Source organism: Mustelus asterias (assembly GCF_964213995.1).
Source record: "Mustelus asterias chromosome X unlocalized genomic scaffold, sMusAst1.hap1.1 SUPER_X_unloc_5, whole genome shotgun sequence".
NCBI lineage: Eukaryota > Metazoa > Chordata > Chondrichthyes > Carcharhiniformes > Triakidae > Mustelus > Mustelus asterias.
The window spans coordinates 278,226-302,500 of NW_027595350.1; the positions used below are offsets into that span (position 1 = coordinate 278,226).

General features: G+C 48.1%; 1 protein-coding gene across 6 annotated transcripts in view; it reads left to right on the forward strand.

Moving 5' to 3' along the window:
* The window catches only part of smarcc2 (SWI/SNF related BAF chromatin remodeling complex subunit C2), a 305,878-nt gene that overhangs the window by 278,219 nt on the left and 3,384 nt on the right, over nt 1-24,275 (forward strand). For 5 of the 6 annotated variants that reach the window (XM_078208999.1, XM_078209000.1, XM_078209002.1 and 2 more), the window contains exons 25-27: nt 16,948-17,082; nt 17,205-17,532; nt 18,469-18,567. In XM_078208999.1, coding sequence (XP_078065125.1) covers nt 16,948-17,082; nt 17,205-17,532; nt 18,469-18,567 — 562 coding nt within the window. The remainder of the gene's footprint in view (nt 1-16,947; nt 17,083-17,204; nt 17,533-18,468; nt 18,568-24,275) is intronic. The other variant, XM_078209004.1, reaches the window with a different exon arrangement.

Sequence of the window (24,275 nt, forward strand, 5' to 3'; positions counted from 1 at the left end):
CAGTGATCAGTGTGATTGCGAGGTTACAGTGTGTTCAATGGGACAGTGATCAGTGTGATTGAGACGTTACAGTGTGTGTTCAGTGGGACAGTGATCAGTGTGATTGAGAGGTTACAGTGTGTGTTCAATGGGACAGTGATCAGTGTGATTGAGAGGTTACAGTGTGTGTTCAGTGGGACAGCGATCAGTGTGATTGAGACGTTACAGTGTGTTCAGTGGGACAGTGATCAGAGTGATTGAGAGGTTACAGTGTGTTCAATGGGACAGTGATCAGTGTGATTGAGAGGTTACAGTGTGTGTTCAGTGGGACAGTGATCAGTGTGATTGAGACGTTACAGTGTGTGTTCAGTGGGACAGTGATCAGTGTGATTGAGAGGTTACAGTGTGTTCAATGGGACAGTGATCAGTGTGATTGAGAGGTTACAGTGTGTTCAATGGGACAGTGATCAGTGTGATTGAGAGGTTACAGTGTGTTCAATGGGACAGTGATCAGTGTGATTGAGAGGTTACAGTGTGTTCAATGGGACAGTGATCAGTGTGATTGAGAGGTTACAGTGTGTTCAATGGGACAGTGATCAGTGTGATTGAGAGGTTACAGTGTGTGTTCAATGGGACAGTGATCAGTGTGATTGAGAGGTTACAGTGTGTTCAATGGGACAGTGATCAGTGTGATTGAGACGTTACAGTGTGTGTTCAGTGGGACAGTGATCAGTGTGATTGAGAGGTTACAGTGTGTGTTCAATGGGACAGTGATCAGTGTGATTGAGAGGTTACAGTGTGTGTTCAATGGGACAGTGATCAGTGTGATTGAGAGGTTACAGTGTGTGTTCAATGGGACAGTGATCAGTGTGATTGAGAGGTTACAGTGTGTTCAATGGGACGGTGATCTGTGTGCTTTAGAGGTTACAGTGTGTTCAGTGGGACAGTGATCAGTGTGATTGAGAGGTTACAGTGTGTGTTCAATGGGACAGTGATCAGTGTGATTGAGAGGTTACAGTGTGTTCAATGGGACAGTGATCAGTGTGATTGAGAGGTTACAGTGTGTGTTCAGTGGGACAGTGATCAGTGTGATTGAGAGCTTACAGTGTGTGTTCAATGGGACAGTGATCAGTGTGATTGAGAGGTTACAGTGTGTGTTCAATGGTACAGTGATCAGTGTGATTGAGAGGTTACAGTGTGTTCAGTGGGACAGTGATCAGTGTGATTGAGAGGTTACAGTGTGTGTTCAATGGGACAGTGATCAGTGTGATTTGAGAGGTTACAGTGTGTTCAATGGGACAGTGATCAGTGTGATTGAGACGTTACAGTGTGTGTTCAGTGGGACAGTGATCAGTGTGATTGAGAGGTTACAGTGTGTTCAGTGGGACAGTGATCAGTGTGATTGAGAGGTTACAGTGTGTGTTCAATGGGACAGTGATCAGTGTGATTGAGAGGTTACAGTGTGTGTTCAATGGGACAGTGATCAGTGTGATTGAGAGGTTACAGTGTGTTCAGTGGGACAGTGATCAGTGTGATTGAGAGGTTACAGTGTGTGTTCAATGGGACAGTGATCAGTGTGATTGAGACGTTACAGTGTGTGTTCAATGGGACAGTGATCAGTGTGATTTGAGTGGTTACAGTGTGTGTTCAATGGGACAGAGATCAGTGTGATTGAGAGGTTACAGTGTGTTCAGTGGGACAGTGATCAGTGTGATTTGAGAGGTTACAGTGTGTGTTCAGTGGGACAGTGATCAGTGTGATTGAGAGGTTACAGTGTGTTCAGTGGGACAGTGATCAGTGTGATTGAGAGGTTACAGTGTGTGTTCAATGGGACAGTGATCAGTGTGATTGAGACGTTACAGTGTGTGTTCAATGGGACAGTGATCAGTGTGATTGAGAGGTTACAGTGTGTTCAGTGGGACAGTGATCAGTGTGATTGAGAGGTTACAGTGTGTGTTCAATGGGACAGTGATCAGTGTGATTTGAGAGGTTACAGTGTGTGTTCAATGGGACAGTGATCAGTGTGATTGAGAGGTTACAGTGTGTGTTCAATGGGACAGTGATCAGTGTGATTGAGAGGTTACAGTGTGTTCAATGGGACAGTGATCAGAGTGATTGAGAGGTTACACTGTGTTCAGTGGGACAGTGATCAGTGTGATTGAGAGGTTACAGTGTGTGTTCAATGGGACAGTGATCAGTGTGATTGAGAGGTTACAGTGTGTGTTCAATGGGACAGTGATCAGTGTGATTGAGAGGTTACAGTGTGTGTTCAATGGGACAGTGATCAGTGTGATTGAGAGGTTACAGTGTGTGTTCAATGGGACAGTGATCAGTGTGATTGAGAGGTTACAGTGTGTTCAGTGGGACAGTGATCAGTGTGATTTGAGAGGTTACAGTGTGTTCAGTGGGACAGTGATCAGTGTGATTGAGAGGTTACAGTGTGTGTTCAATGGGACAGTGATCAGTGTGATTTGAGAGGTTACAGTGTGTGTTCAATGGGACAGTGATCAGTGTGATTGAGAGGTTACAGTGTGTGTTCAATGGGACAGTGATCAGTGTGATTGAGAGGTTACAGTGTGTTCAATGGGACAGTGATCAGTGTGATTGAGAGGTTACAGTGTGTTCAATGGGACAGTGATCAGAGTGATTGAGAGGTTACACTGTGTTCAGTGGGACAGTGATCAGTGTGATTGAGAGGTTACAGTGTGTTCAATGGGACAGTGATCAGTGTGATTTGAGAGGTTACAGTGTGTGTTCAATGGGACAGTGATCAGTGTGATTGAGAGGTTACAGTGTGTTCAATGGGACAGTGATCAGTGTGATTGAGAGGTTACAGTGTGTGTTCAATGGGACAGTGATCAGTGTGATTGAGAGGTTACAGTGTGTTCAATGGGACAGTGATCAGTGTGATTGAGAGGTTACAGTGTGTGTTCAGTGGGACAGTGATCAGTGTGATTGAGAGGTTACAGTGTGTGTTCAATGGGACAGTGATCAGTGTGATTGAGAGGTTACAGTGTGTGTTCAGTGGGACAGTGATCAGTGTGATTGGGAGGTTACAGTGTGTGTTCAATGGGACAGTGATCAGTGTGATTGAGAGGTTACAGTCTGTGTTCAATGGGACAGTGATCAGTGTGATTGAGAGGTTACAGTGTGTTCAGTGGGACAGTGATCAGTGTGATTGAGAGGTTACAGTGTGTGTTCAATGGGACAGTGATCAGTGTGATTGAGAGGTTACAGTGTGTTCAATGGGACAGTGATCAGTGTGATTGAGAGGTTACAGTGTGTGTTCAGTGGGACAGTGATCAGTGTGATTGAGAGGTTACAGTGTGTTCAATGGGACAGTGATCAGTGTGATTGAGAGGTTACAGTGTGTTCAGTGGGACAGTGATCAGTGTGATTGAGAGGTTACAGTGTGTTCAATGGGACAGTGATCAGTGTGATTGAGAGGTTACAGTGTGTTCAATGGGACAGTGATCAGTGTGATTGAGAGGTTACAGTGTGTGTTCAATGGGACAGTGATCAGTGTGATTGAGAGGTTACAGTGTGTTCAATGGGACAGTGATCAGTGTGATTGGGAGGTTACAGTGTGTTCAATGGGACAGTGATCAGTGTGATTGAGAGGTTACAGTGTGTTCAATGGGACAGTGATCAGTGTGATTGAGAGGTTACAGTGTGTTCAATGGGACAGTGATCAGTGTGATTGAGAGGTTACAGTGTGTTCAGTGGGACAGTGATCAGTGTGATTGAGAGGTTACAGTGTGTTCAATGGGACAGTGATCAGTGTGATTGAGAGGTTACAGTGTGTTCAATGGGACAGTGATCAGTGTGATTGAGAGGTTACAGTGTGTGTTCAGTGGGACAGTGATCAGTGTGATTGAGAGGTTACAGTGTGTGTTCAATGGGACAGTGATCAGTGTGATTGAGAGGTTACAGTGTGTGTTCAGTGGGACAGTGATCAGTGTGATTGAGAGGTTACAGTGTGTGTTCAGTGGGACAGTGATCAGTGTGATTGAGAGGTTACAGTGTGTGTTCAATGGGACAGTGATCAGTGTGATTGAGACGTTACAGTGTGTGTTCAATGGGACAGTGATCAGTGTGATTGGGAGGTTACAGTGTGTTCAATGGGACAGTGATCAGTGTGATTGAGAGGTTACAGTGTGTGTTCAATGGGACAGTGATCAGTGTGATTGAGACGTTACAGTGTGTGTTCAATGGGACAGTGATCAGTGTGATTGAGAGGTTACAGTGTGTGTTCAATGGGACAGTGATCAGTGTGATTGAGACGTTACAGTGTGTGTTCAATGGGACAGTGATCAGTGTGATTGGGAGGTTACAGTGTGTGTTCAGTGGGACAGTGATCAGTGTGATTGAGAGGTTACCGTGTGTTCAATGGGACAGTGATCAGTGTGATTGAGAGGTTACAGTGTGTTCAATGGGACAGTGATCAGTGTGATTGAGAGGTTACAGTGTGTGTTCAGTGGGACAGTGATCAGTGTGATTGAGAGGTTACAGTGTGTTCAATGGGACAGTGATCAGTGTGATTGAGAGGTTACAGTGTGTTCAATGGGACAGTGATCAGTGTGATTGAGAGGTTACAGTGTGTGTTCAGTGGGACAGTGATCAGTGTGATTGAGAGGTTACAGTGTGTGTTCAATGGGACAGTGATCAGTGTGATTGAGACGTTACAGTGTGTGTTCAATGGGACAGTGATCAGTGTGATTGGGAGGTTACAGTGTGTTCAATGGGACAGTGATCAGTGTGATTGAGAGGTTACAGTGTGTGTTCAGTGGGACAGTGATCAGTGTGAATGAGAGGTTACAGTGTGTGTTCAATGGGACAGTGATCAGTGTGATTGCGAGGTTACAGTGTATGTTCAGTGGGACAGTGATCCGTGTGATTTGAGAGGTTACAGTGTGTGTTCAATGGGACCGTGATCAGTGTGATTGAGAGGTTACAGTGTATGTTCAGTGGGACAGTGATCCGTGTGATTTGAGAGGTTACAGTGTGTGTTCAATGGGACAGTGATCAGTGTGATTGAGAGGTTACAGTGTATGTTCAGTGGGACAGTGATCAGTGTGATTTGAGAGGTTACAGTGTGTTCAGTGGGACAGTGATCAGTGTGATTGAGAGGTTACAGTGTGTTCAATGGGACAGTGATCAGTGTGATTGAGAGGTTACAGTGTGTGTTCAGTGGGACAGTGATCAGTGTGATTGAGAGGTTACAGTGTGTTCAATGGGACAGTGATCAGTGTGATTGAGAGGTTACAGTGTGTGTTCAATGGGACAGTGATCAGTGTGATTGAGAGGTTACAGTGTGTGTTCAATGGGACAGTGATCAGTGTGATTGAGAGGTTACAGTGTGTGTTCAGTGGGACAGTGATCAGTGTGATTTGAGAGGTTACAGTGTGTGTTCAGTGGGACAGTGATCAGTGTGATTTGAGAGGTTACAGTGTGTGTTCAATGGGACAGTGATCAGTGTGATTGAGAGGTTACAGTGTGTTCAATGGGACAGTGATCAGTGTGATTGAGAGGTTACAGTGTGTGTTCAATAGGACAGTGATCAGTGTGATTGAGAGGTTACAGTGTGTGTTCAGTGGGACAGTGATCAGTGTGATTGGGAGGTTACAGTGTGTGTTCAATGGGACAGTGATCAGTGTGATTGAGAGGTTACAGTGTGTTCAATGGGACAGTGATCAGTGTGATTGAGAGGTTACAGTGTGTTCAATGGGACAGTGATCAGTGTGATTTGAGAGGTTACAGTGTGTGTTCAATGGGACAGTGATCAGTGTGATTGGGAGGTTACAGTGTGTGTTCAATGGGACAGTGATCAGTGTGATTTGAGAGGTTACAGTGTGTGTTCAGTGGGACAGTGATCAGTGTGATTGAGAGGTTACAGTGTGTGTTCAATGGGACAGTGATCAGTGTGATTGTGAGGTTACAGTGTGTTCAATGGGACAGTGATCAGTGTGTTTGAGAGGTTACAGTGTGTGTTCAGTGGGACAGTGATCAGTGTGATTGAGAGGTTACAGTGTGTGTTCAATGGGACAGTGATCAGTGTGATTGAGAGGTTACAGTGTGTGTTCAGTGGGACAGTGATCAGTGTGATTGAGAGGTTACAGTGTGTGTTCAATAGGACAGTGATCAGTGTGATTGAGAGGTTACAGTGTGTGTTCAGTGGGACAGTGATCAGTGTGATTGAGAGGTTACAGTGTGTGTTCAATGGGACAGTGATCAGTGTGATTGTGAGGTTACAGTGTGTTCAATGGGACAGTGATCAGTGTGATTGAGAGGTTACAGTGTGTGTTCAATAGGACAGTGATCAGTGTGATTGAGAGGTTACAGTGTGTGTTCAGTGGGACAGTGATCAGTGTGATTGGGAGGTTACAGTGTGTGTTCAATGGGACAGTGATCAGTGTGATTGAGAGGTTACAGTGTGTTCAATGGGACAGTGATCAGTGTGATTGAGAGGTTACAGTGTGTTCAATAGGACAGTGATCAGTGTGATTGAGAGGTTACAGTGTGTGTTAAGTGGGACAGTGATCAGTGTGATTGAGAGGTTACAGTGTGTGTTCAGTGGGACAGTGATCAGTGTGATTGGGAGGTTACAGTGTGTGTTCAATGGGACAGTGATCAGTGTGATTGAGAGGTTACAGTGTGTTCAGTGGGACAGTGATCAGTGTGATTGAGAGGTTACAGTGTGTTCAATGGGACAGTGATCAGAGTGATTGAGAGGTTACAGTGTGTTCAATGGGACAGTGATCAGTGTGATTGAGAGGTTACAGTGTGTGTTCAATGGGACAGTGATCAGTGTGATTGAGAGGTTACAGTGTGTTCATACAGAAGGTTGTGATTGAAAGGGCAGCATTTTTGCAGCGTTTTTTTTTTGTTACTTCACTCCTTGATTGTGGGAGTCATTGGCTCGGCCAGCATTTATTTGCCATTCCTAAATGCCCTCTGACAATCATAGAAACCCTACGAGGAGGCCTTTCGGACGATCAAGTTTCCGCACCGAGTTTCGGACAGAGCCTGTTACCCTGGCCCAACTCCTTACCCTCTGCCCCTAACCCCAAGTATTTACCCTTCTAATCCCCCAACCTCCACATCTTTGGACACCAAGGGGCAATTTACCATGGCCAATCTCTTAACCTGTACATCTTTGGACACTAAGGGACAATTTAGCATGGTCACTTCACCTCGCCTGCATTTCTTTTGACTGTGGGAGGAAAGCAGAGCACCCGGAGGAAACCCACGCAGACACAGGGCGCCTGTGTAACCTCCACACTGTCACCCAATGCTGGAATTGAACCCATGTCCCTGGCACTGAGGGGCAGCAGTCCTGGCACTGTGCCACCCTTTGGTGCTGATGAGTTGCCTCCTTGATCCACTGTACTCCATGTGGTGTCTGTACACCCACAGTGCTGTGGGAAGGGAGTTCCAGGATTTTCACCCAGCGACAGTGAAGGAAGTTTATTTCCAAGTCATTCCAGTTGCCTCGTGGTCGCCATTACTGATCGTAGCTTTTTATTCCAAATTTATTTAATGTAAAATAAATTCAAGATTTCAATTCCCAAACTGCTGTGTGGTACTTTTTGAAATCCTGGCTTCTTTTTCCAATCCGCTGGCTTTCTGATCCACTGAGAAACCAGTCTCATATCCCAGCTGCGGATGGTTGAATGTGTTGTGACTATAAATGGACTGTGGCCAATGTTGATGATTTTAATGCTATTAGCTCATGGGTGGGCAGGTGCTTTCTTTTGCCTGATCTGTACATGCTATTTACTTTCTCAGATTTCTGTGAGTGGTTTAAAAGGCTGGCTTTGAAAAATATTGCCTAAGTTGGTTTGATTATGTTGCCTGCAGACTGCTGCAGAACAAACTCTTGGCATGTTATTGGAGACGCATGCTTCCTTTTCGAGCCCTGGAATTGTGCTGTTCAAACATTGTGCCCAGCTAAAAGGATGTCTGTCTTGTTTCTTGAACAACTCTTAAAAGCCCCCAGGTTTTCCTGTTGTAGTATTTATTACAAGGCTGAAAATCAGGTACATTGATCCACTTCTAAATGGCCTCTTTAAGTAGAGAAACTAACTGCAGGCTTAGTCGCAGGCTTGGGACCGTTCAGAAATAGTCACGTATGGCTCATGACACTGAACTTTGCCTGCTCTGTCACCACTGCTGGAAATTTCAAACTGAAGTGGCAAATTATTCTCTATTTCACACCGAATTCCCCCATCAATCCACCAAATAAGCAAACCACCTGCCCTGTTTTGACTCCACTCAAATCAAAAGTCTGGTTTGGACCAGAACAGTGTTCTCCACTGGCGCTGTTCTCCAACACGAAGAGCAAAGAACAGTGCAGCACAGGAACAGGCCCTTCGGCCCTCCAAGCCTGTACTGATCATGATTTTTCAACTAAACTGAAAAAAAACCTTCTGTCTTTCCTCGGTCCGTATCCCTCTCTTCCCTTCCTATTTATGTACCCATCCAGCTGTTTCTTAAATGTTGCTAATGTACCTGCTTCCGCCACCTCCTCTGGCAGCGCGTTCCAGGCACCCACCACTCTCTGCATGAAAAACTTCCCCCGCACATCTCCCTTAAACTTTCCCCCTCTCACCTTGAACCTGCCCCCCTTGTAATTGACACTTCCACCCTGGGAAAAAGCCTCTGACTATCCACCCTGTCTATGCCTCTCATAATCTTGTAGACCTCTATCAGGTCCCCCCTCAGCCTCCGTCTTTCCAGTGAAAACAATCCTAGTTTATTCACCCTCTCCTCATAGCCAACACCCTCGAGACCAGGCAACATCCTGGTGAACCTTCTTTGCACTCTCTCCAAAGCTTCCACACCCTTCTGGTAATGTGGTGACCAGAACTGCACACAGTACTCCGAGTACGGTCTAACCAAGGTTTCATATAGCTGCAACATGATTTCCCAACTCTTGTACTCGATGCCCCGGCTGATGAAGTTAAGCATGCCATATGCCTTCTTAATCATCTTGGCCACCTGTATTTCCACTTTTCGGGAACTGTGGACCTGCACACCCAGATCCCTCTGTATGTTAATGTTCCTAAGGCCATTTAATGCCATTTACAGCATAATTCAAACCTAAATTTGATCCTCCAAAATATATCACCTCGCATTTGTCCGGATTAAACTCCATCTGCCATTTCTGTGCCCAGTTCTCCAATCTGTCTATATCCTGTTGTATTCTCTGACAATCCCCGGCACTATCAACAACTCCAGCAATCTTCGTGTCATCCACAAACTTACTAATCAGACCACCTACATTTTCCTCCAGATCATTTATATATATATACCACAAACAACAGAGGTCCCAGCACTGATCCCTGTGGAACACCACGAGCTACAGATCTCCATTCTGAAAAACACCCTTCCCCGGCTACACTCTGTCTTCTATGACAGAGCAAGAAGTCTCACAACACAGGTTAAAGTCCAACAGGTTTATTTGGTAGCACAAGCCACTAGCTTTCGGAACAGGCTGTTCCTTCATCAGGTGAGTGGGAGTTCTGTTCACAAACAGGGCATATAAAGACACAAACTCAAATTACAAAATAATGGTTGGAATGTAAGTCTTTACAGGTTATCAAGTCTTAAAGGTACAGACAATGTGAGTGGAGAGAGGGTTAAGCACAGGTTAAAGAGATGTGTATTGTCTCCAGCCAGGACAGTTAGCGAGATTTTGCAAGCCCAGGTAAGTTGTGGGGGTTACAGCTAGTGTGACATCATAGAATCATAGAAACCCTACAGTGCAGAAGGAGGCCATTCGGCCCATCGAGTCTGCACCGACCACAATCCCACCCAGGCCCTATCCCCACATATTTACCCGCTAATCCCTCCAACCCACACATCCCAGGACTCTAAGGGGCAATTTTTAACCTGGCCAATCAACCTAACCCGCACATCTTTGGACTGTGGGAGGAAACCGGAGCACCCGGAGGAAACCCACGCAGACACGAGGAGAATGTGCAAACTCCACACAGACAGTGACCCGAGCCGGGAATTGAACCCGGGACCCTGGAGCTGTGAAGCAGCAGTGCTAACCACTGTGCTACCGTGCCACCATGAACCCAAGATCCCGGTTGAGGCCGTTCTCGTGTGCTGAACTTGGCTATCAGTCTCTGCTCAGTGACTCTGCGCTGTCGTGTGTTGTGAAGTCCGCCTTGGAGAACGCTTACCCGAAGATCAGAGGCTGAATGCCCGTGACTGCTGAAGTGCTCCCCCACAGGAAGAGAACAGTCTTGCCTGGTGATTGTCGAGCGGTGTTAATTCATCCATTGTCGCAGCGTCTGCATGGTTTCCCCAATGTACCATGCCTCGGGACATCCTTTCCTGCAGCGTATCAGGTAGACAACGTTGGCCGAGTTGCAAGAGTATGTACCGTGTACCTGGTGAATGGTGTTCTCACGTGAGATGATGGCATCCATGTCGATGATCCGGCACGTCTTGCAGAGGTTGCTGTGGCAGGGTTGTGTGGTGTCGTGGTCACTGTTCTCCTGAAGGCTGGGTAGTTTGCTGCGGACAATGGTCTGTTTGAGGTTGTGCGGTTGTTTGAAGGCAAGAAGTGGGGGTGTGGGGATGGCCTTGGCGAGATGTTCGTCTTCATCAATGACATGTTGAAGGCTCCGGAGGAGATGCCGTAGCTTCTCCGCTCTGGGGAAGTACTGGACGACGAAGGATACTCTGTCCGCCGTGTCCTGTGTTTGTCTTCTGAGGAGGTCGGTGCGGGTTTTCGCTGTGGCACGTTGGAACTGTCGATCGATGAGTCGAGCGCCATGTCCTGTTCTTATGAGGGCATCTTTGAGCGTCTGGAGGTGTCTGTTGCGATTCTCCTCATCCGAGCAGATCCTGTGTATATGGAGGGCTTGTCCGTAGGGAATGGCTTCTTTAACGTGTTTAGGGTGGAAGCTGGAGAAGTGGAGCATCGTGAGGTTATCCGTGGGCTTGCGGTACAGTGAGGTGCTGAGGTGACCGTCCTTGATGGAGATGCGTGTGTCCAAGAATGCAACCGATTCCGGAGAGTAGTCCATGGTGAGTCTGATGGTGGGATGGAACTTGTTGATGTCATCATAGAGTTGTTTCAGTGATTGTTCACCATGAGTCCAAAGGAAGAAAATGTCATCGATGTATCTAGTGTATAGCATCGGTTGAAGGTCCTGTGCGGTGAAGAGGTCTTGTTCGAACCTGTGCATGAAGAGGTTGGCATATTGAGGTGCGAATTTGGTCCCCATGGCTGTACCGTGTGTCTGGATGAAGAACTGGTTGTTGAAGGTGAAGATATTGTGGTCCAGGATGAAACGGATGAGATGTAAAATTGCATCTGGAAACTGGCAGTTGTTGGCGCTGAGCACTGAGGCCGTTGCAGCAATGCCATCGTCATGGGGGATGCTGGTGTAGAGTGCCGAGACATCCATTGTGACGAGGAGTGTACCTGGTTCAACTGCTCCATGTGCGCTGAGTTTCTGTAGGAAGTCCGTAGTGTCGCGACAAAAGCTGGGGGTTCTTTGTACAATGGGTTTCAGGATGCCCTTGACGTAGTTCTTCATCCAGACACACTGAACAGCCATGGGGACCAAATTCTCCGGAGCCTTCAACATGTCATTGATGAAGACGAACACCTCGCCAAGGCCATCCCCACACCCCCACTTCTTGCCTTCAAACAACCGCACAACCTCAAACAGACCATTGTCCGCAGCCTTCAGGAGAACAGTGACCACGACACCACACAACCCTGCCACAGCAACCTCTGCAAGACGTGCCGGATCATCGACACGGATGCCATCATCTCACGTGAGAACACCATCCACCAGGTACACGGTACATACACTTGCAACTCGGCCAACGTTGTCTACCTGATACGCTGCAGGAAAGGATGTCCCGAGGCATGGTACATTAGGGAAACCATGCAGACGCTACGACAACGGATGAATGAACACCGCTCGACAATCACCAGGCAAGACTGTTCTCTTCCTGTTGGGGAGCACTTCAGCGGTCACGGGCATTCGGCCTCTGATATTCGGGTAAGTGTTCTCCAAGGCGGCCTTCACGATACACGACAGCGCAGAGTCGCTGAGCAGAAACTGATAGCCAAGTTCCGCACACATGAGGACGGCCTCAACCGGGATATTGGGTTCATGTCACACTATCTGTAACCCCCACGACTTGCCTGGGCTTGCAAAATCTCACTAACTGTCCTGGCTTAACCTGTGCTTAACCCTCTCTCCACTCACACTGTCTGTACCGTTAAAACTTGATAACGTGTAAAGACTCGCACTCCAACCATTATTTTGTAAATTGAGTTTGTGAACTGAAATCCCACTCACCTGATGAAGGAGCAGCGCTCCGAAAGCTAGTGGCTTGTGCTACCAAATAAACCTGTTGGACTTTAACCTGGTGTTGTGAGACTTCTTACTGTGTTTGCCCCAGTCCAACACCGGCATCTCCACATCATGGCTTCTATGACAGAGCCAGTTCTGTATCCATCTAGCCAGCCCACCCCGAATCCCATGTAATTTTAGTTTTTGCGCCAGTCTGCCATGTGGGACCTTGTCAAACACCTTACTAAAGTCCATATAAACTACATCCACAGCCCTTCCCTCATCAATTATTTGATCACTTTGAAAATGTGACCAAACACATTGACGAAGGAAGAGCGGTGGATGTGGTCTATATGGACTTCAGCCAGGCGTTCGATAAGGTCCCCCATGCAAGACTTCTTGAGAAAGTGAGAGGGCATGGGATCCAAGGGGCTGTTGCCTTGTGGATCCAGAACTGGCTTGCCTGCAGAAGGCAGAGAGTGGCTGTGGAGGGGTCTTTCTCTGCATGGAGGTCAGTGACCAGTGGAGTGCCCCAGGGATCTGTTCTGGGACCCTTGCTGTTTGTCATTTTCATAAATGACCTGGATGAGGAAGTGGAGGGATGGGTTGGTAAGTTTGCTGACGACACCAAGGTAGGTGGTGTTGTGGATAGTTGGAGGGATGTCAGAAGTTGCAGCGAGACATAGATAGAATGCAAGACTGGGCGGAGAAGTGGCAGATGGACTTCAACCCGGATAAGTGTGTAGTGATCCATTTTGGCAGATCCAATGGGATGAAGCAGCAGTATAATATGAAGGGTACCATTCTTAGCAGTGTAGAGAATCAGAAGGACCTTGGGGTCCGGGTCCATAGGACTCTTAAATCGGCCTCGCAGTTGGAGGATGCGGTCAAGAAGGCGTACGGCGTACTAGCCTTCATTAATCGAGGGATTGAGTTTAGGAGTCGGGAGATAATGCTGCAGCTTTATAGGACCCTGGTTAGACCCCACTTGGAGTACTGCGCGCAGTTCTGGTCACCTCATTACAGGAAAGATGTTGAAGCCATTGAAAGGGTGCAGAGGAGATTTACAAGGATGTTGCCTGGATTGGGGGGCATGCCTTATGAGGATAGGTTGAGGGAGCTTGGTCTCTTCTCCCTGGAGAGACGAAGGATGAGAGGTGACCTGATAGAGGTTTACAAGATGTTGAGAGGTCTGGATAGGGTAGACTCTCAGAGGCTATTTCCAAGGGCTGAAATGGTTGCTACGAGAGGACACAGGTTTAAGGTGCTGGGGGGTAGATACAGAGGAGATGTCAGGGGTAAGTTTTTCACTCAGAGGGTGGTGGGTGAGTGGAATCGGCTGACGTCGGTGGTGGTGGAGGCAAACTCGTTGGGGTCTTTTAAGAGACTTCTGGATGAGTACATGGGAGTTAATGGGATTGAGGGCTATAGATAGGCCTAGAGGTAGGGATATGATCAGCGCAACTTGTGGGCCGAAGGGCCTGTTTGTGCTGTGGCTTACTATGTTCTATGTTCTATTATCTTTGTCACCTCTTCAACAAACTGAATCAAGTTGGTGAGACATGACCTTCCCCATACAAAACCATGCTGCCTGTCACTAACTAGTCCATTTTCTTCCAAATGTACAGATATCCTGTCCCTCAGTATCTTCTCCAAAAGCTTCCCCACCACTGACGTCAGGCTCACTGGCCTATGATTTCCTGGATTATCCCTGCTTCCTTTCTTGAACAGAGGAACAACACTGGCTATTCTCCAGTCCTCTGGAACCTCACTGGTGGTCAAAGAGGATGTGAAGATATCTGTTAAGGCCCCAGCTATTTCTCCCCTTGCCTCCCGCAGTAACCTGGGATAGATCTCATCCGGCGCCGGGGAATTGTCTACTTAATGCAATTTAGGATACTCAACACTTCCTCCTTTGATATATTGACTCTCTCCAGAGCGTTTACACACCCATCCCTGACCTCAACATCAGTCATGTCCTTCTCCTTGGTGAATACCGACACAAAGTACTCATTAAGGATCTCACCCACTTCCTGTGGCTCCATGCATAACCTCCCTTCATTGCCCTTGAGTGGGCCGACTCTTTATCTTGCTACCAGCTTGCTCTTAATATAGTAAGAAGTTTAACAACACTCGCTTTGGTGGCATTTGCTACCAAATAAACCTGTTGGACTTTAACCTGGTGTTGTTAAACTTCTTACTGTGTTCACCCCAGTCCAACGCCGGCATCTCCACATCACTCCTAATATATACATCAAAAGCCTTGGGATTCTCCTTGACCCTGTTTGCTAAAGACATTTCATGGCCCCTTTTAGCCTCCTAATTCCCTGTTTAAATTCCTTCCTACTTTCTCTTTACTCCCCAAGGGCTTTGTCTGTTTTTAGATGCCTCGACCTATTGTAAGCTTCCTTTTTCCTTTTGACGAAGCTTACAATTTCCCTGGTCATCCATGGTTCCCGAATCCTGCCATTTCTATCCTTCATTTTTGCGGGAACGTGCCTGTCCTGCACTTCAATCAACCGGCCTTTAAAAGTCTCCCACGTGCCTGATGTGGATTTGCCCTCAAATAGCCGCTCCCAATCCACATTCCCCACTTCCTGTCTAATTTGGCTGCAATTGGCCCTCGCCCAATTAAACACCCACACCCGAGGGCCACTCTTGTCCTTATCCATGACTGCTCAATCTTACGGAATTATGGTCGCTGAACCCAAAATGCTCCCCCACTGAAACATCGATCACCTGACCTGGCTCATTCCCCAATAGTAAGCCCCCTTCCCCATTCCCCAATACTAATGGCCCCCTTCCTGGTTGGATTTCTTTTTATTCATTCATGGGACATGGGCTTCGCTGGCTGGGACAGCATTTATTGCTCATCCCTCGTTGCCCTTGGAGGGCCGTTGAGAGTCACATTTCTGTGGCTCTGGAGTCACATGTCGGCCAGACCAGGTAAGAACAGCCGATTTCCTTCCCTAAAGGACATTAGTGAACCTGATGGGATTTTCCAACAATGGTTTCATGGTCATCAGTAGATTCTTAATTCCAGATTTTTTTTATTGAATTCGAATTCCACCACCTGCTGTGGCGGGATTCGAACCCGGGTCCCCAGAACATTAGCTGAGTTTCTGGATTAATAGTCTAGTGATAATACCACGAGGCCATCGCCTCCCCAACATACAAAATATTGTATCAAAAAGCCCTCCTGGACACATCTAACAAATTGCTCTCCATCCGAGCTCCTGGCTGTTTGGGAGTCCCAGTCAATATGGGGGAAGTTAAAGTCACCCACCACAACTACCCTGCTTTTTGCACACCTTTCCAGTATCTGACTCCACAACTGCTTCTCTGTCTCCTGCGGGTTTTTGGGAGGTCTATAGTACGCTCCCAACATTGTGATTTCACCCTTCCTATTCGTGACCGCCATAACACAGTGCTTTTGATGTCAGAAAATATCCTAAGCATTTGAAAGGAGCATTATCAGATTAAATTTCACACTGAGCCATTGAAGGAGATATTTGGGCAGACGATCAGAAGCTTGGTCACAGAGGCAGGTTTTGAGAAGCATTTTAAAGGAAGAACGAGAGGTAGAGAGGTTTAGCGAGGGAATTCCAGAGCTGGTCCAACAATCTAATCACTGCCCCTTGACAGTCAATGGCATTACCATCACTGAATCCCCTACTGTCAACATCCTTGGGGTTACCATTGACCAGAAACTGAACTGGACTCACCACATAAACACAGTGGCTACAAGAGCAGGTCAGAGGCTAGGAATATTGCGGCGAGTAACTCACCTCCTGATTCACCAAAGCCTATCCACCATCTACAAGGTACAAGTCAGGAGTGTGCTGGAATACTCTCCACTTGCCTGGATGGGTGCAGCTCCAACACTCAAGAAGCTCAACACCATCCAGGACAAAGCAGCCCGGTTGATTGGCACCACATTCACTCCCTTCACCACCGATTCTCAGTAGCAGCACTGTATACTGTCTGCAAGATACACTGCAGGAACTCACCAAAGATTCTTAGGCAGCAACTTCCAAACCCATGACCACTTCCATCTAGAAGGACAAGGGCAACAGATATCTGGGAACACCACCACCTGCAGTTTCCCCTCCAAGCCACTCGCCAACCTGACTTGGAAATATATCACTGGCCCACTTTCATTACCCATCCCTTGGGCGGCACAGTGGATAGCACTGCTGCCTCACAGTGCCAGAGACCCGGGTTCGTTTCCCAGCTTGGGTCATTATCTGTGTGGAGTCTGCCCATTCTCCCAGTGTCTGCGTGGGTTTCCTCCGGGTGCTCCAGTTTCCTCCCACAGTCCAAAGATGTGCAGATTAGGTGGATTGGCCATGCTAAACTGCCCCTTAGTGCCCAAAGACATGCTGGTTAGGTGCGTTGGCCATGCTAAATTCTCCCTCAGCGTACCCGAACAGACGCCGGAGTGTGGCAACCAGGGGATTTTCACAGTAACTTGATTGCAGTGTTAATGTAAGCCTACTTGTGACACTAATAAGTAAACTTAAACTTAGTTGCCTTGGGTAGGTGGTGGCTGGCCTTCTTAAACTGCTGCAAATCCGATGGTGCTCTTACTGTGGGTGGGGAATGATCATGTCACTGAATTGTGCGTCTTTTCCAGCACCTTGCCGCGGTGGAAGAACGGAAAATCAAGTCGCTGGTGGCACTGCTTGTCGAAACACAAATGAAGAAACTAGAAATCAAACTCCGTCATTTTGAAGAACTTGAGACCATTATGGACAGAGAGAGGGAGGCGGTAAGTAGCGATGGTGCAAGCTTCTTCTCAGAGCAGCTATAAGAGGTTCTTTACAACAGCAGTTGGATGTGTGTCCAGAATTTACTCTGATTATTTCCTTCATTTTGTTTTCAACATGACAGTTGGAATACCAGAGACAACAGCTACTGTCCGATAGGCAGGCCTTTCACATGGAGCAGCTGAAGTATGCTGAGATGAGAGCACGGCAACAGCACTTTCAACAAATGCATCAGCAGCAGCAGCAGCAGCATCAGCTTCCATCTGGCCCCCAAGCCAGTCAGCAGCCGGCCATCATTCCGACATCAGTGCAGCCAATACCACCGGCTGCCGTGCAACAAGGGCCTGTGAACCAGGCTTCCGGCGACTCCATTCCACAGCAACAGCAGCCTCCATCAACACAGCCACCACATCAACAGCAGCAACCGGCTCAGCCTGCAGTTCTTCCTCATGGTAAGTGTCAGAGCAGCATGGAAGACGCCAATCAGCCTCAAGATATTCTACCACATGGTGGGGAAGTTAAGGTCGATGGAGTTGATGGGTTGGTTCTAAACACTGAGTTAACTGATATCGAACAGGCCCCAGGTAAAGTGTCCCAGTCATTGATTACCATAGAATAGAATCTCTACAGTGCTGAAGGAGGCCATTCAGCCTATCGAGTCAACTCTCTGGGAAAGCACCTTAACCCAGTCCCCCATCCCTGTAACCCCACACATTTCCACCTAAGCAACACATCTTTGGACACTAAGGGACAATTTAATATGTCCAATCCACCTAATGTGCACACCTTTGGACTGTGAGAGGAAACCCACGCAGACAGTGGGAGAATGTGCATTCACTCACCCGAGGCTGGAATTGAACCCGGGTCCCTAGTGCTGTGAGGCAGCAGTGCTAACCACTGTGCCACCCTGCCGCCCATTCATCATTCTTGTATGACTGTGCGTCAAGGGGTGTCAGAGTTACCAGTATTTGTATTGGCTATCAGTACGGTTTTAGTGAGTTACTGTTAGTTGCTGGTGGATCAAGATTTCCCCCAGAGTCCCCCCACCTCCCCATCAAACAGTCACCTCAAATTTGGGTTCCCCTTCAGTTTACTGCCCATCCCCCACCCCACCCACCTACCCACTCAAGCAACAGCTCTCTGTCTGAAGTTGTGACCTGGCTTTTCCAGAGGCCCCAGGTCCTGCATTTAGTTCAAATTGCAGTGGGAATTGGTCAGTTCATTCCAGTTGGGTAAATGTTTGGTTTCTACTTTGACACATTTTTCATGTACTGGCAGAGGTGCCAGACCTGCCTTCTGTGTTTGAATGTAGTCTCCGAGGTGCTGAAAATCAGACTCCTTGAAAATTTGCGACGGATAGAAAGCAGTCGTTGTTTTTTCTCTTGCAGGTCAGGCACCGTTTCCAAGTCAACAAACTCCAAATCAACTGATGCCCAGTAACATGCCAGTTGGCATGCCTTCGAACATGTCTGGTAATATGGCTGCTGGTATGCCTTGTGCTGTGCCAGCCATTATTGCATGTAGCATGGGTAGCGTCATCACAGAAAACGTTCCAGCTCACCTGCCTGCTAGCATGCCAAACCCAGTGCATGGTCATGTACCCAATAACATGTCTCGGGATGTTCCTGGCAACATGTGTATAGGGTTGCCCGGAGGTTTGCCTGTAGATCTGCCTAGTTCTGTACATCCTAACATAGCCGGAAACGTCATCCCACCCACCATGCCTCTAACTTCCACCCCAGCATCAGCAGCTGCTCAGAGTCCTGCTATTGTAGCTGCCGTGCAGGGGAACGCAAGTCCAATAGCAGGTGAGAAGCGATGCTTGGCATTTAATTGTGATGGCTGTATTAGATTGTAAGTCGAGCTGAGAGATGGAATGTAAAAGCATATCTGATTCGGGGATTGAGAAACAAATTCAAAACTAAAGGCTGTCCTTTCACATTCTGGGACTGGGTACAGTGGGTAATCACACTGTCCTTTCACATTCTGGGACTGAGTACAGTGGGTTATCACACTGTCCTTTCACATTCTGGGACTGGGTGGCACAGTGGGTTTTCACACTGTCCTTTCACACTCTGGGACTGGGTGGTACAGTGGGTTATCACACTGTCCTTTCACACTCTGGGACTGGGTACAGTGGGTTATCACACTGTCCTTTCACACTCTGGGACTGGGTACAGTGGGTTATCACACTGTCCTTTCACACTCTGGGACTGGGTACAGTGGGTTATCACACTGTCCTCTCACACTCTGGGACTGGGTACATTGGGTTATCACACTGTCCTTTCACACTCTGGGACTGGGTACAGTGGGTTAACACACTGTCCTTTCACACTCTGGGACTGGGTACAGTGGGTTATCACACTGTCCTTTCACACTCTGGGACTGGGTACAGTGGGTTATCACACTGTCCTTTCACACTCTGGGACTGGGTACAGTGGGTTATCACACTGTCCCTTCACACTCTGGGACTGGGCACAGTGCGTTATCACACTGTCCTTTCACACTCTGGGACTGGGTACAGTGGTTATCACACTGTCCTTTCACACTCTGGGACTGGATACCGTGGGTTATCACACTGTCCTTTCACACTCTGGGACTGGGTACAGTGGGTTATCACACTGTCCTTTCACACTCTGGGACTGGGTACAGTGGGTTATCACACTGTCCTTTCACACTCTGGGACTGGGTACAGTGGGTTATCACACTGTCCTTTCACTCTCTGGGGCTGGGTGCAGTGGGCTATCACACTGTCCTTTCACACTCTGGGACTGGGTACAGTGGGTTATCACACTGTCCTTTCACACTCTGGGACTGGGTACAGTGGGTTATCACACTGTCCTTTCACACTCTGGGACTGGGTATAGTGGGTTATCACACTGTCCTTTCTCACTCTGGGACTGGGTACAGTGGGTTATCACACTGTCCTTTCACACTCTGGGACTGGGTACAGTGGGTTATCACACTGTCCTTTCACACTCTGGGACTGGGTACAGTGGGTTATCACACTGTCCTTTCACACTCTGGGACTGGGTACAGTGGGTTATCACACTGTCCTTTCACATTCTGGGACTGGGTGGCACAGTGGGTTTTCACACTGTCCTTTCACACTCTGGGACTGGGTACAGTGGGTTATCACACTGTCCTTTCACACTCTGGGACTGGGTACAGTGGGTTATCACACTGTCCTTTCACACTCTGGGACTGGGTACAGTGGGTTATCACACTATCCTTTCTCACTCTGGGACTGGGTACAGTGGGTTATCACACTGTCCTTTCACACTCTGGGACTGGGTACAGTGGGTTATCACACTGTCCTTTCACACTCTGGGACTGGGTACAGTGGGTTATCACACTGTCCTTTCACACTCTGGGACTGGGTACAGTGGGTTATCACACTGTCCTTTCACACTCTGGGACTGGGTACAGTGGGTTATCACACTATCCTTTCACACTCTGGGACTGGGTACAGTGGGTTATCACACTGTCCCTTCACACTCTGGGACTGGGTACAGTGGGTTATCACACTGTCCTTTCACATTCTGGGACTGGGTGGCACAGTGGGTTTTCACACTGTCCTTTCACACTCTGGGACTGGGTACAGTGGGTTATCACACTGTCCTTTCACACTCTGGGACTGGGTACAGTGGGTTATCACACTGTCCTTTCACACTCTGGTACTGGGTACAGTGGGTTATCACACTGTCCTTTCACACTCTGGGACTGGGTACAGTGGGTTATCACACTGTCCTTTCACACTCTGGGACTGGGCACAGTGGGTTATCACACTGTCCTTTCACACTCTGGGACTGGGTACAGTGGGTTATCACACTGTCCTTTCACACTCTGGGACTGGGTACAGTGGGTTATCACACTGTCCTTTCACACTCTGGGACTGGGTACAGTGGGTTATCACACTGTCCCTTCACACTCTGGGACTGGGTACAGTGGGTTATCACACTGTCCTTTCACATTCTGGGACTGGGTGGCACAGTGGGTTATCACACTGTCCTTTCACACTCTGGGACTGGGTACAGTGGGTTATCACACTGTCCTTTCACACTCTGGGACTGGATACCGTGGGTTATCACACTGTCCTTTCACACTCTGGGACTGGGTACAGTGGGTTATCACACTGTCCTTTCACACTCTGGGACTGGATACCGTGGGTTATCACACTGTCCTTTCACACTCTGGGACTGGATACAGTGGGTTATCACACTGTCCTTTCACACTCTGGGACTGGGTACAGTGCGTTATCACACTGTCCTTTCACACTCTGGGACTGGATACAGTGGGTTATCACACTGTCCTTTCACACTCTGGGACTGGGCACAGTGGGTTATCACACTGTCCTTTCACACTCTGGGACTGGGTACAGTGGGTTATCACACTGTCCTTTCACACTCTGGGACTCGGAACAGTGGGTTATCACACTGTCCTTTCACACTCTGGGACTGGGTACAGTGGGTTATCACACTGTCCTTTCACACTCTGGGACTGGGTACAGTGGGTTATCGCACTGTCCTTACACACTCTGGGACTGGGTACAGTGGGTTATCGCACTGTCCTTTCACACTCTGGGACTGGGTACAGTGGGTTATCACACTGTCCTTTCACACTCTGGGACTGGGTACAGTGGGTTATCACACTGTCCTTTCACACTCTGGGACTGGGTACTGTGGGTTATCACACTGTCCTTTCACACTCTGGGACTGGGTACAGTGGGTTATCACACTGTCCTTTCACACTCTGGGACTGGGTACAGTGGGTTATCACACTGTCCTTTCACACTCTGGGACTGGGTACAGTGGGTTATCACACTGTCCTTTCACACTCTGGGACTGGGTACAGTGGGTTATCACACTGTCCTTTCACACTCTGGGACTGGGTACAGTGGGTTATCACACTGTCCTTTCACACTCTGGGACTAGTTACTGTGGGTTATCACAATGTCCTTTCACACTCTGGGACTGGGTACAGTGGGTTATCACACTGTCCTTTCACACTCTGGGACTGGGTGGTACAGTGGGTTATCACACTGTCCTTTCACACTCTGGGACTGGGTACAGTGGGTTATCACACTGTCCTTTCACACTCTGGGACTGGGTACAGTGGGTTATCACACTGTCCTTTCACACTCTGGGACTGGGTACTGTGGGTTATCACACTGTCCATTCACACTCTGGGACTGGGTACAGTGGGTTATCACACTGTCCTTTCACACTCTGGGACTGGGTACAGTGGGTTATCACACTGTCCTTTCACACTCTCGGACTGGGTACAGTGGGTTATCACACTGTCCTTTCACACTCTGGGACTGGGTACAGTGGGTTATCACACTGTCCTTTCACACTCTGGGACTAGTTACTGTGGGTTATCACTGTCCTTTCACACTCTGGGACTGGGTACAGTGGGTTTTCACACTGTCCTTTCACACTCTGGGACTGGGTACAGTGGGTTATCACACTGTCCTTTCACACTCTGGGACTGGGTACAGTGGGTTATCACACTGTCCTTTCACACTCTGGGACTGTGTACAGTGGGTTATCGCACTGTCCTTTCACACTCTGGGACTGTGTACAGTGGGTTATCGCACTGTCCTTTCACACTCTGGGACTAGTTACTGTGGGTTATCACACTGTCCTTTCACGCTCTGTGATAGTGTATGCCACAAGCTTACTGGAGAGTGGTCAGCCTGTGGAATTCACTTCCACAGAAAACACTTGAGGTCAGAACATTGTCTGTTTTCAAGAAGCAGTTAGATATTGCTCTTGGTGCAAAGGAGATCAAAGGATATGGGGGGAAAGTGGGATCAGGCTGTTGAGTTGGATGATCAGCCATGATCATAATGTATGGCACAGCAGCCTCGAAGGGTCAAATGGCCTCCTCCTGCTTCTTGTTTCTGTGTTTCTCTGTATGGAAAATGAGTGTGTGTCGATGCTGCTGAGCAAAGTGAGTTGTTTGTAGTGTCACCGAACAGAGGTGCTGGGGTGATAGTTCAGGGGTCAGGACTCTGACCGGGAGCAGGTAGCCTTCCCTCATTGTCCTTCACCTGTCTGCATGGTCCTCCTCTAATACACTCCATCGCAAGAGCGGCTGGGTGGGATGGCTCTCACGTGGTTGTAGCCAGAGAATTGTAGCTTGTTCTTTCATGGAAGCAGATACGATAGTGACTTTAAGGGACGTCTGGACAAATCCATGAATGAGATGGGAATAGAGGGATATGTTCCCCGGAAGGGTAGGGGGTTTTTAATTCAGTCACGCAGCATGGTTGGTGCGGGCTTGGAGGGCCGAAGGGCCTGTTCCTGTGCTGTAATTTTCTTTGTTCTTTAGAATTCTTTTTCCTGCAACGTTACCTCTGGGTCTCCCCCAAGGATCTATCCTTGGCCCCTTCCTATTTCTCATCTCCACGTTATGCCTCGGTAACATCATCCACAAACGCAACATCACTTTGTACATGAACAGTGCCAACACCCAGCTCAACCTCAACTCCCACACTCTCACTGCACTATCTGATTGCTGTCTGACTAGCCAGCATACAATTTCCTCCAACTCTGTATTGGCAAGACAGAGCTCTTATTTCAGCCCCTGCTCCAAACGCTATCCCTCCCCCCTGCAACCCTAGATGAAGTTCCGGCTCCTATTTGTGGTGTCACTAAAGCCCACCTACTTCCAGCTCCAGAACAGTGTCCAATTCCACCCCTGCCTCAGTTCATCTGCTGTTGAAAGCGTCGTCTATGACTTTGCTACCTTTCGACTTGACTATTCCAGCATACTGCTGGAGTCTCTCCCACAGTCTACCCTCCAGAAACCTGAGGACACGGCTATGAGGTGCTGTGGGATGTTTTATTACGTTAAAGGTGCTATCGAAAGGCAGGTTGTTGTTGATCTGGAGAGCAGCGCGGAGAGTCACATGGAAGCTATGATTTTGTGGAGGGGATGGTCACGGTGCTGGGGGGTGGGGGATTGGTGAGAAACAGACCCTTATTTGAAGTTGCAAAGTCAGATAGGAGTGAGGAGAGGCGAGGGAGGGGAGAAACGCAGAAAACGTGCAGGAATCATTCTCATTTAACCAGTCTGCTTGCTACGCTATCTTATTTTAAATTAAAAGCAGAAACTTGAGAAGGCTTTGTCCTGAAGGGTAGCGTGAAGTAGGATAATGGGTTATTCTTCAGTGAAATGGCCATTCCTT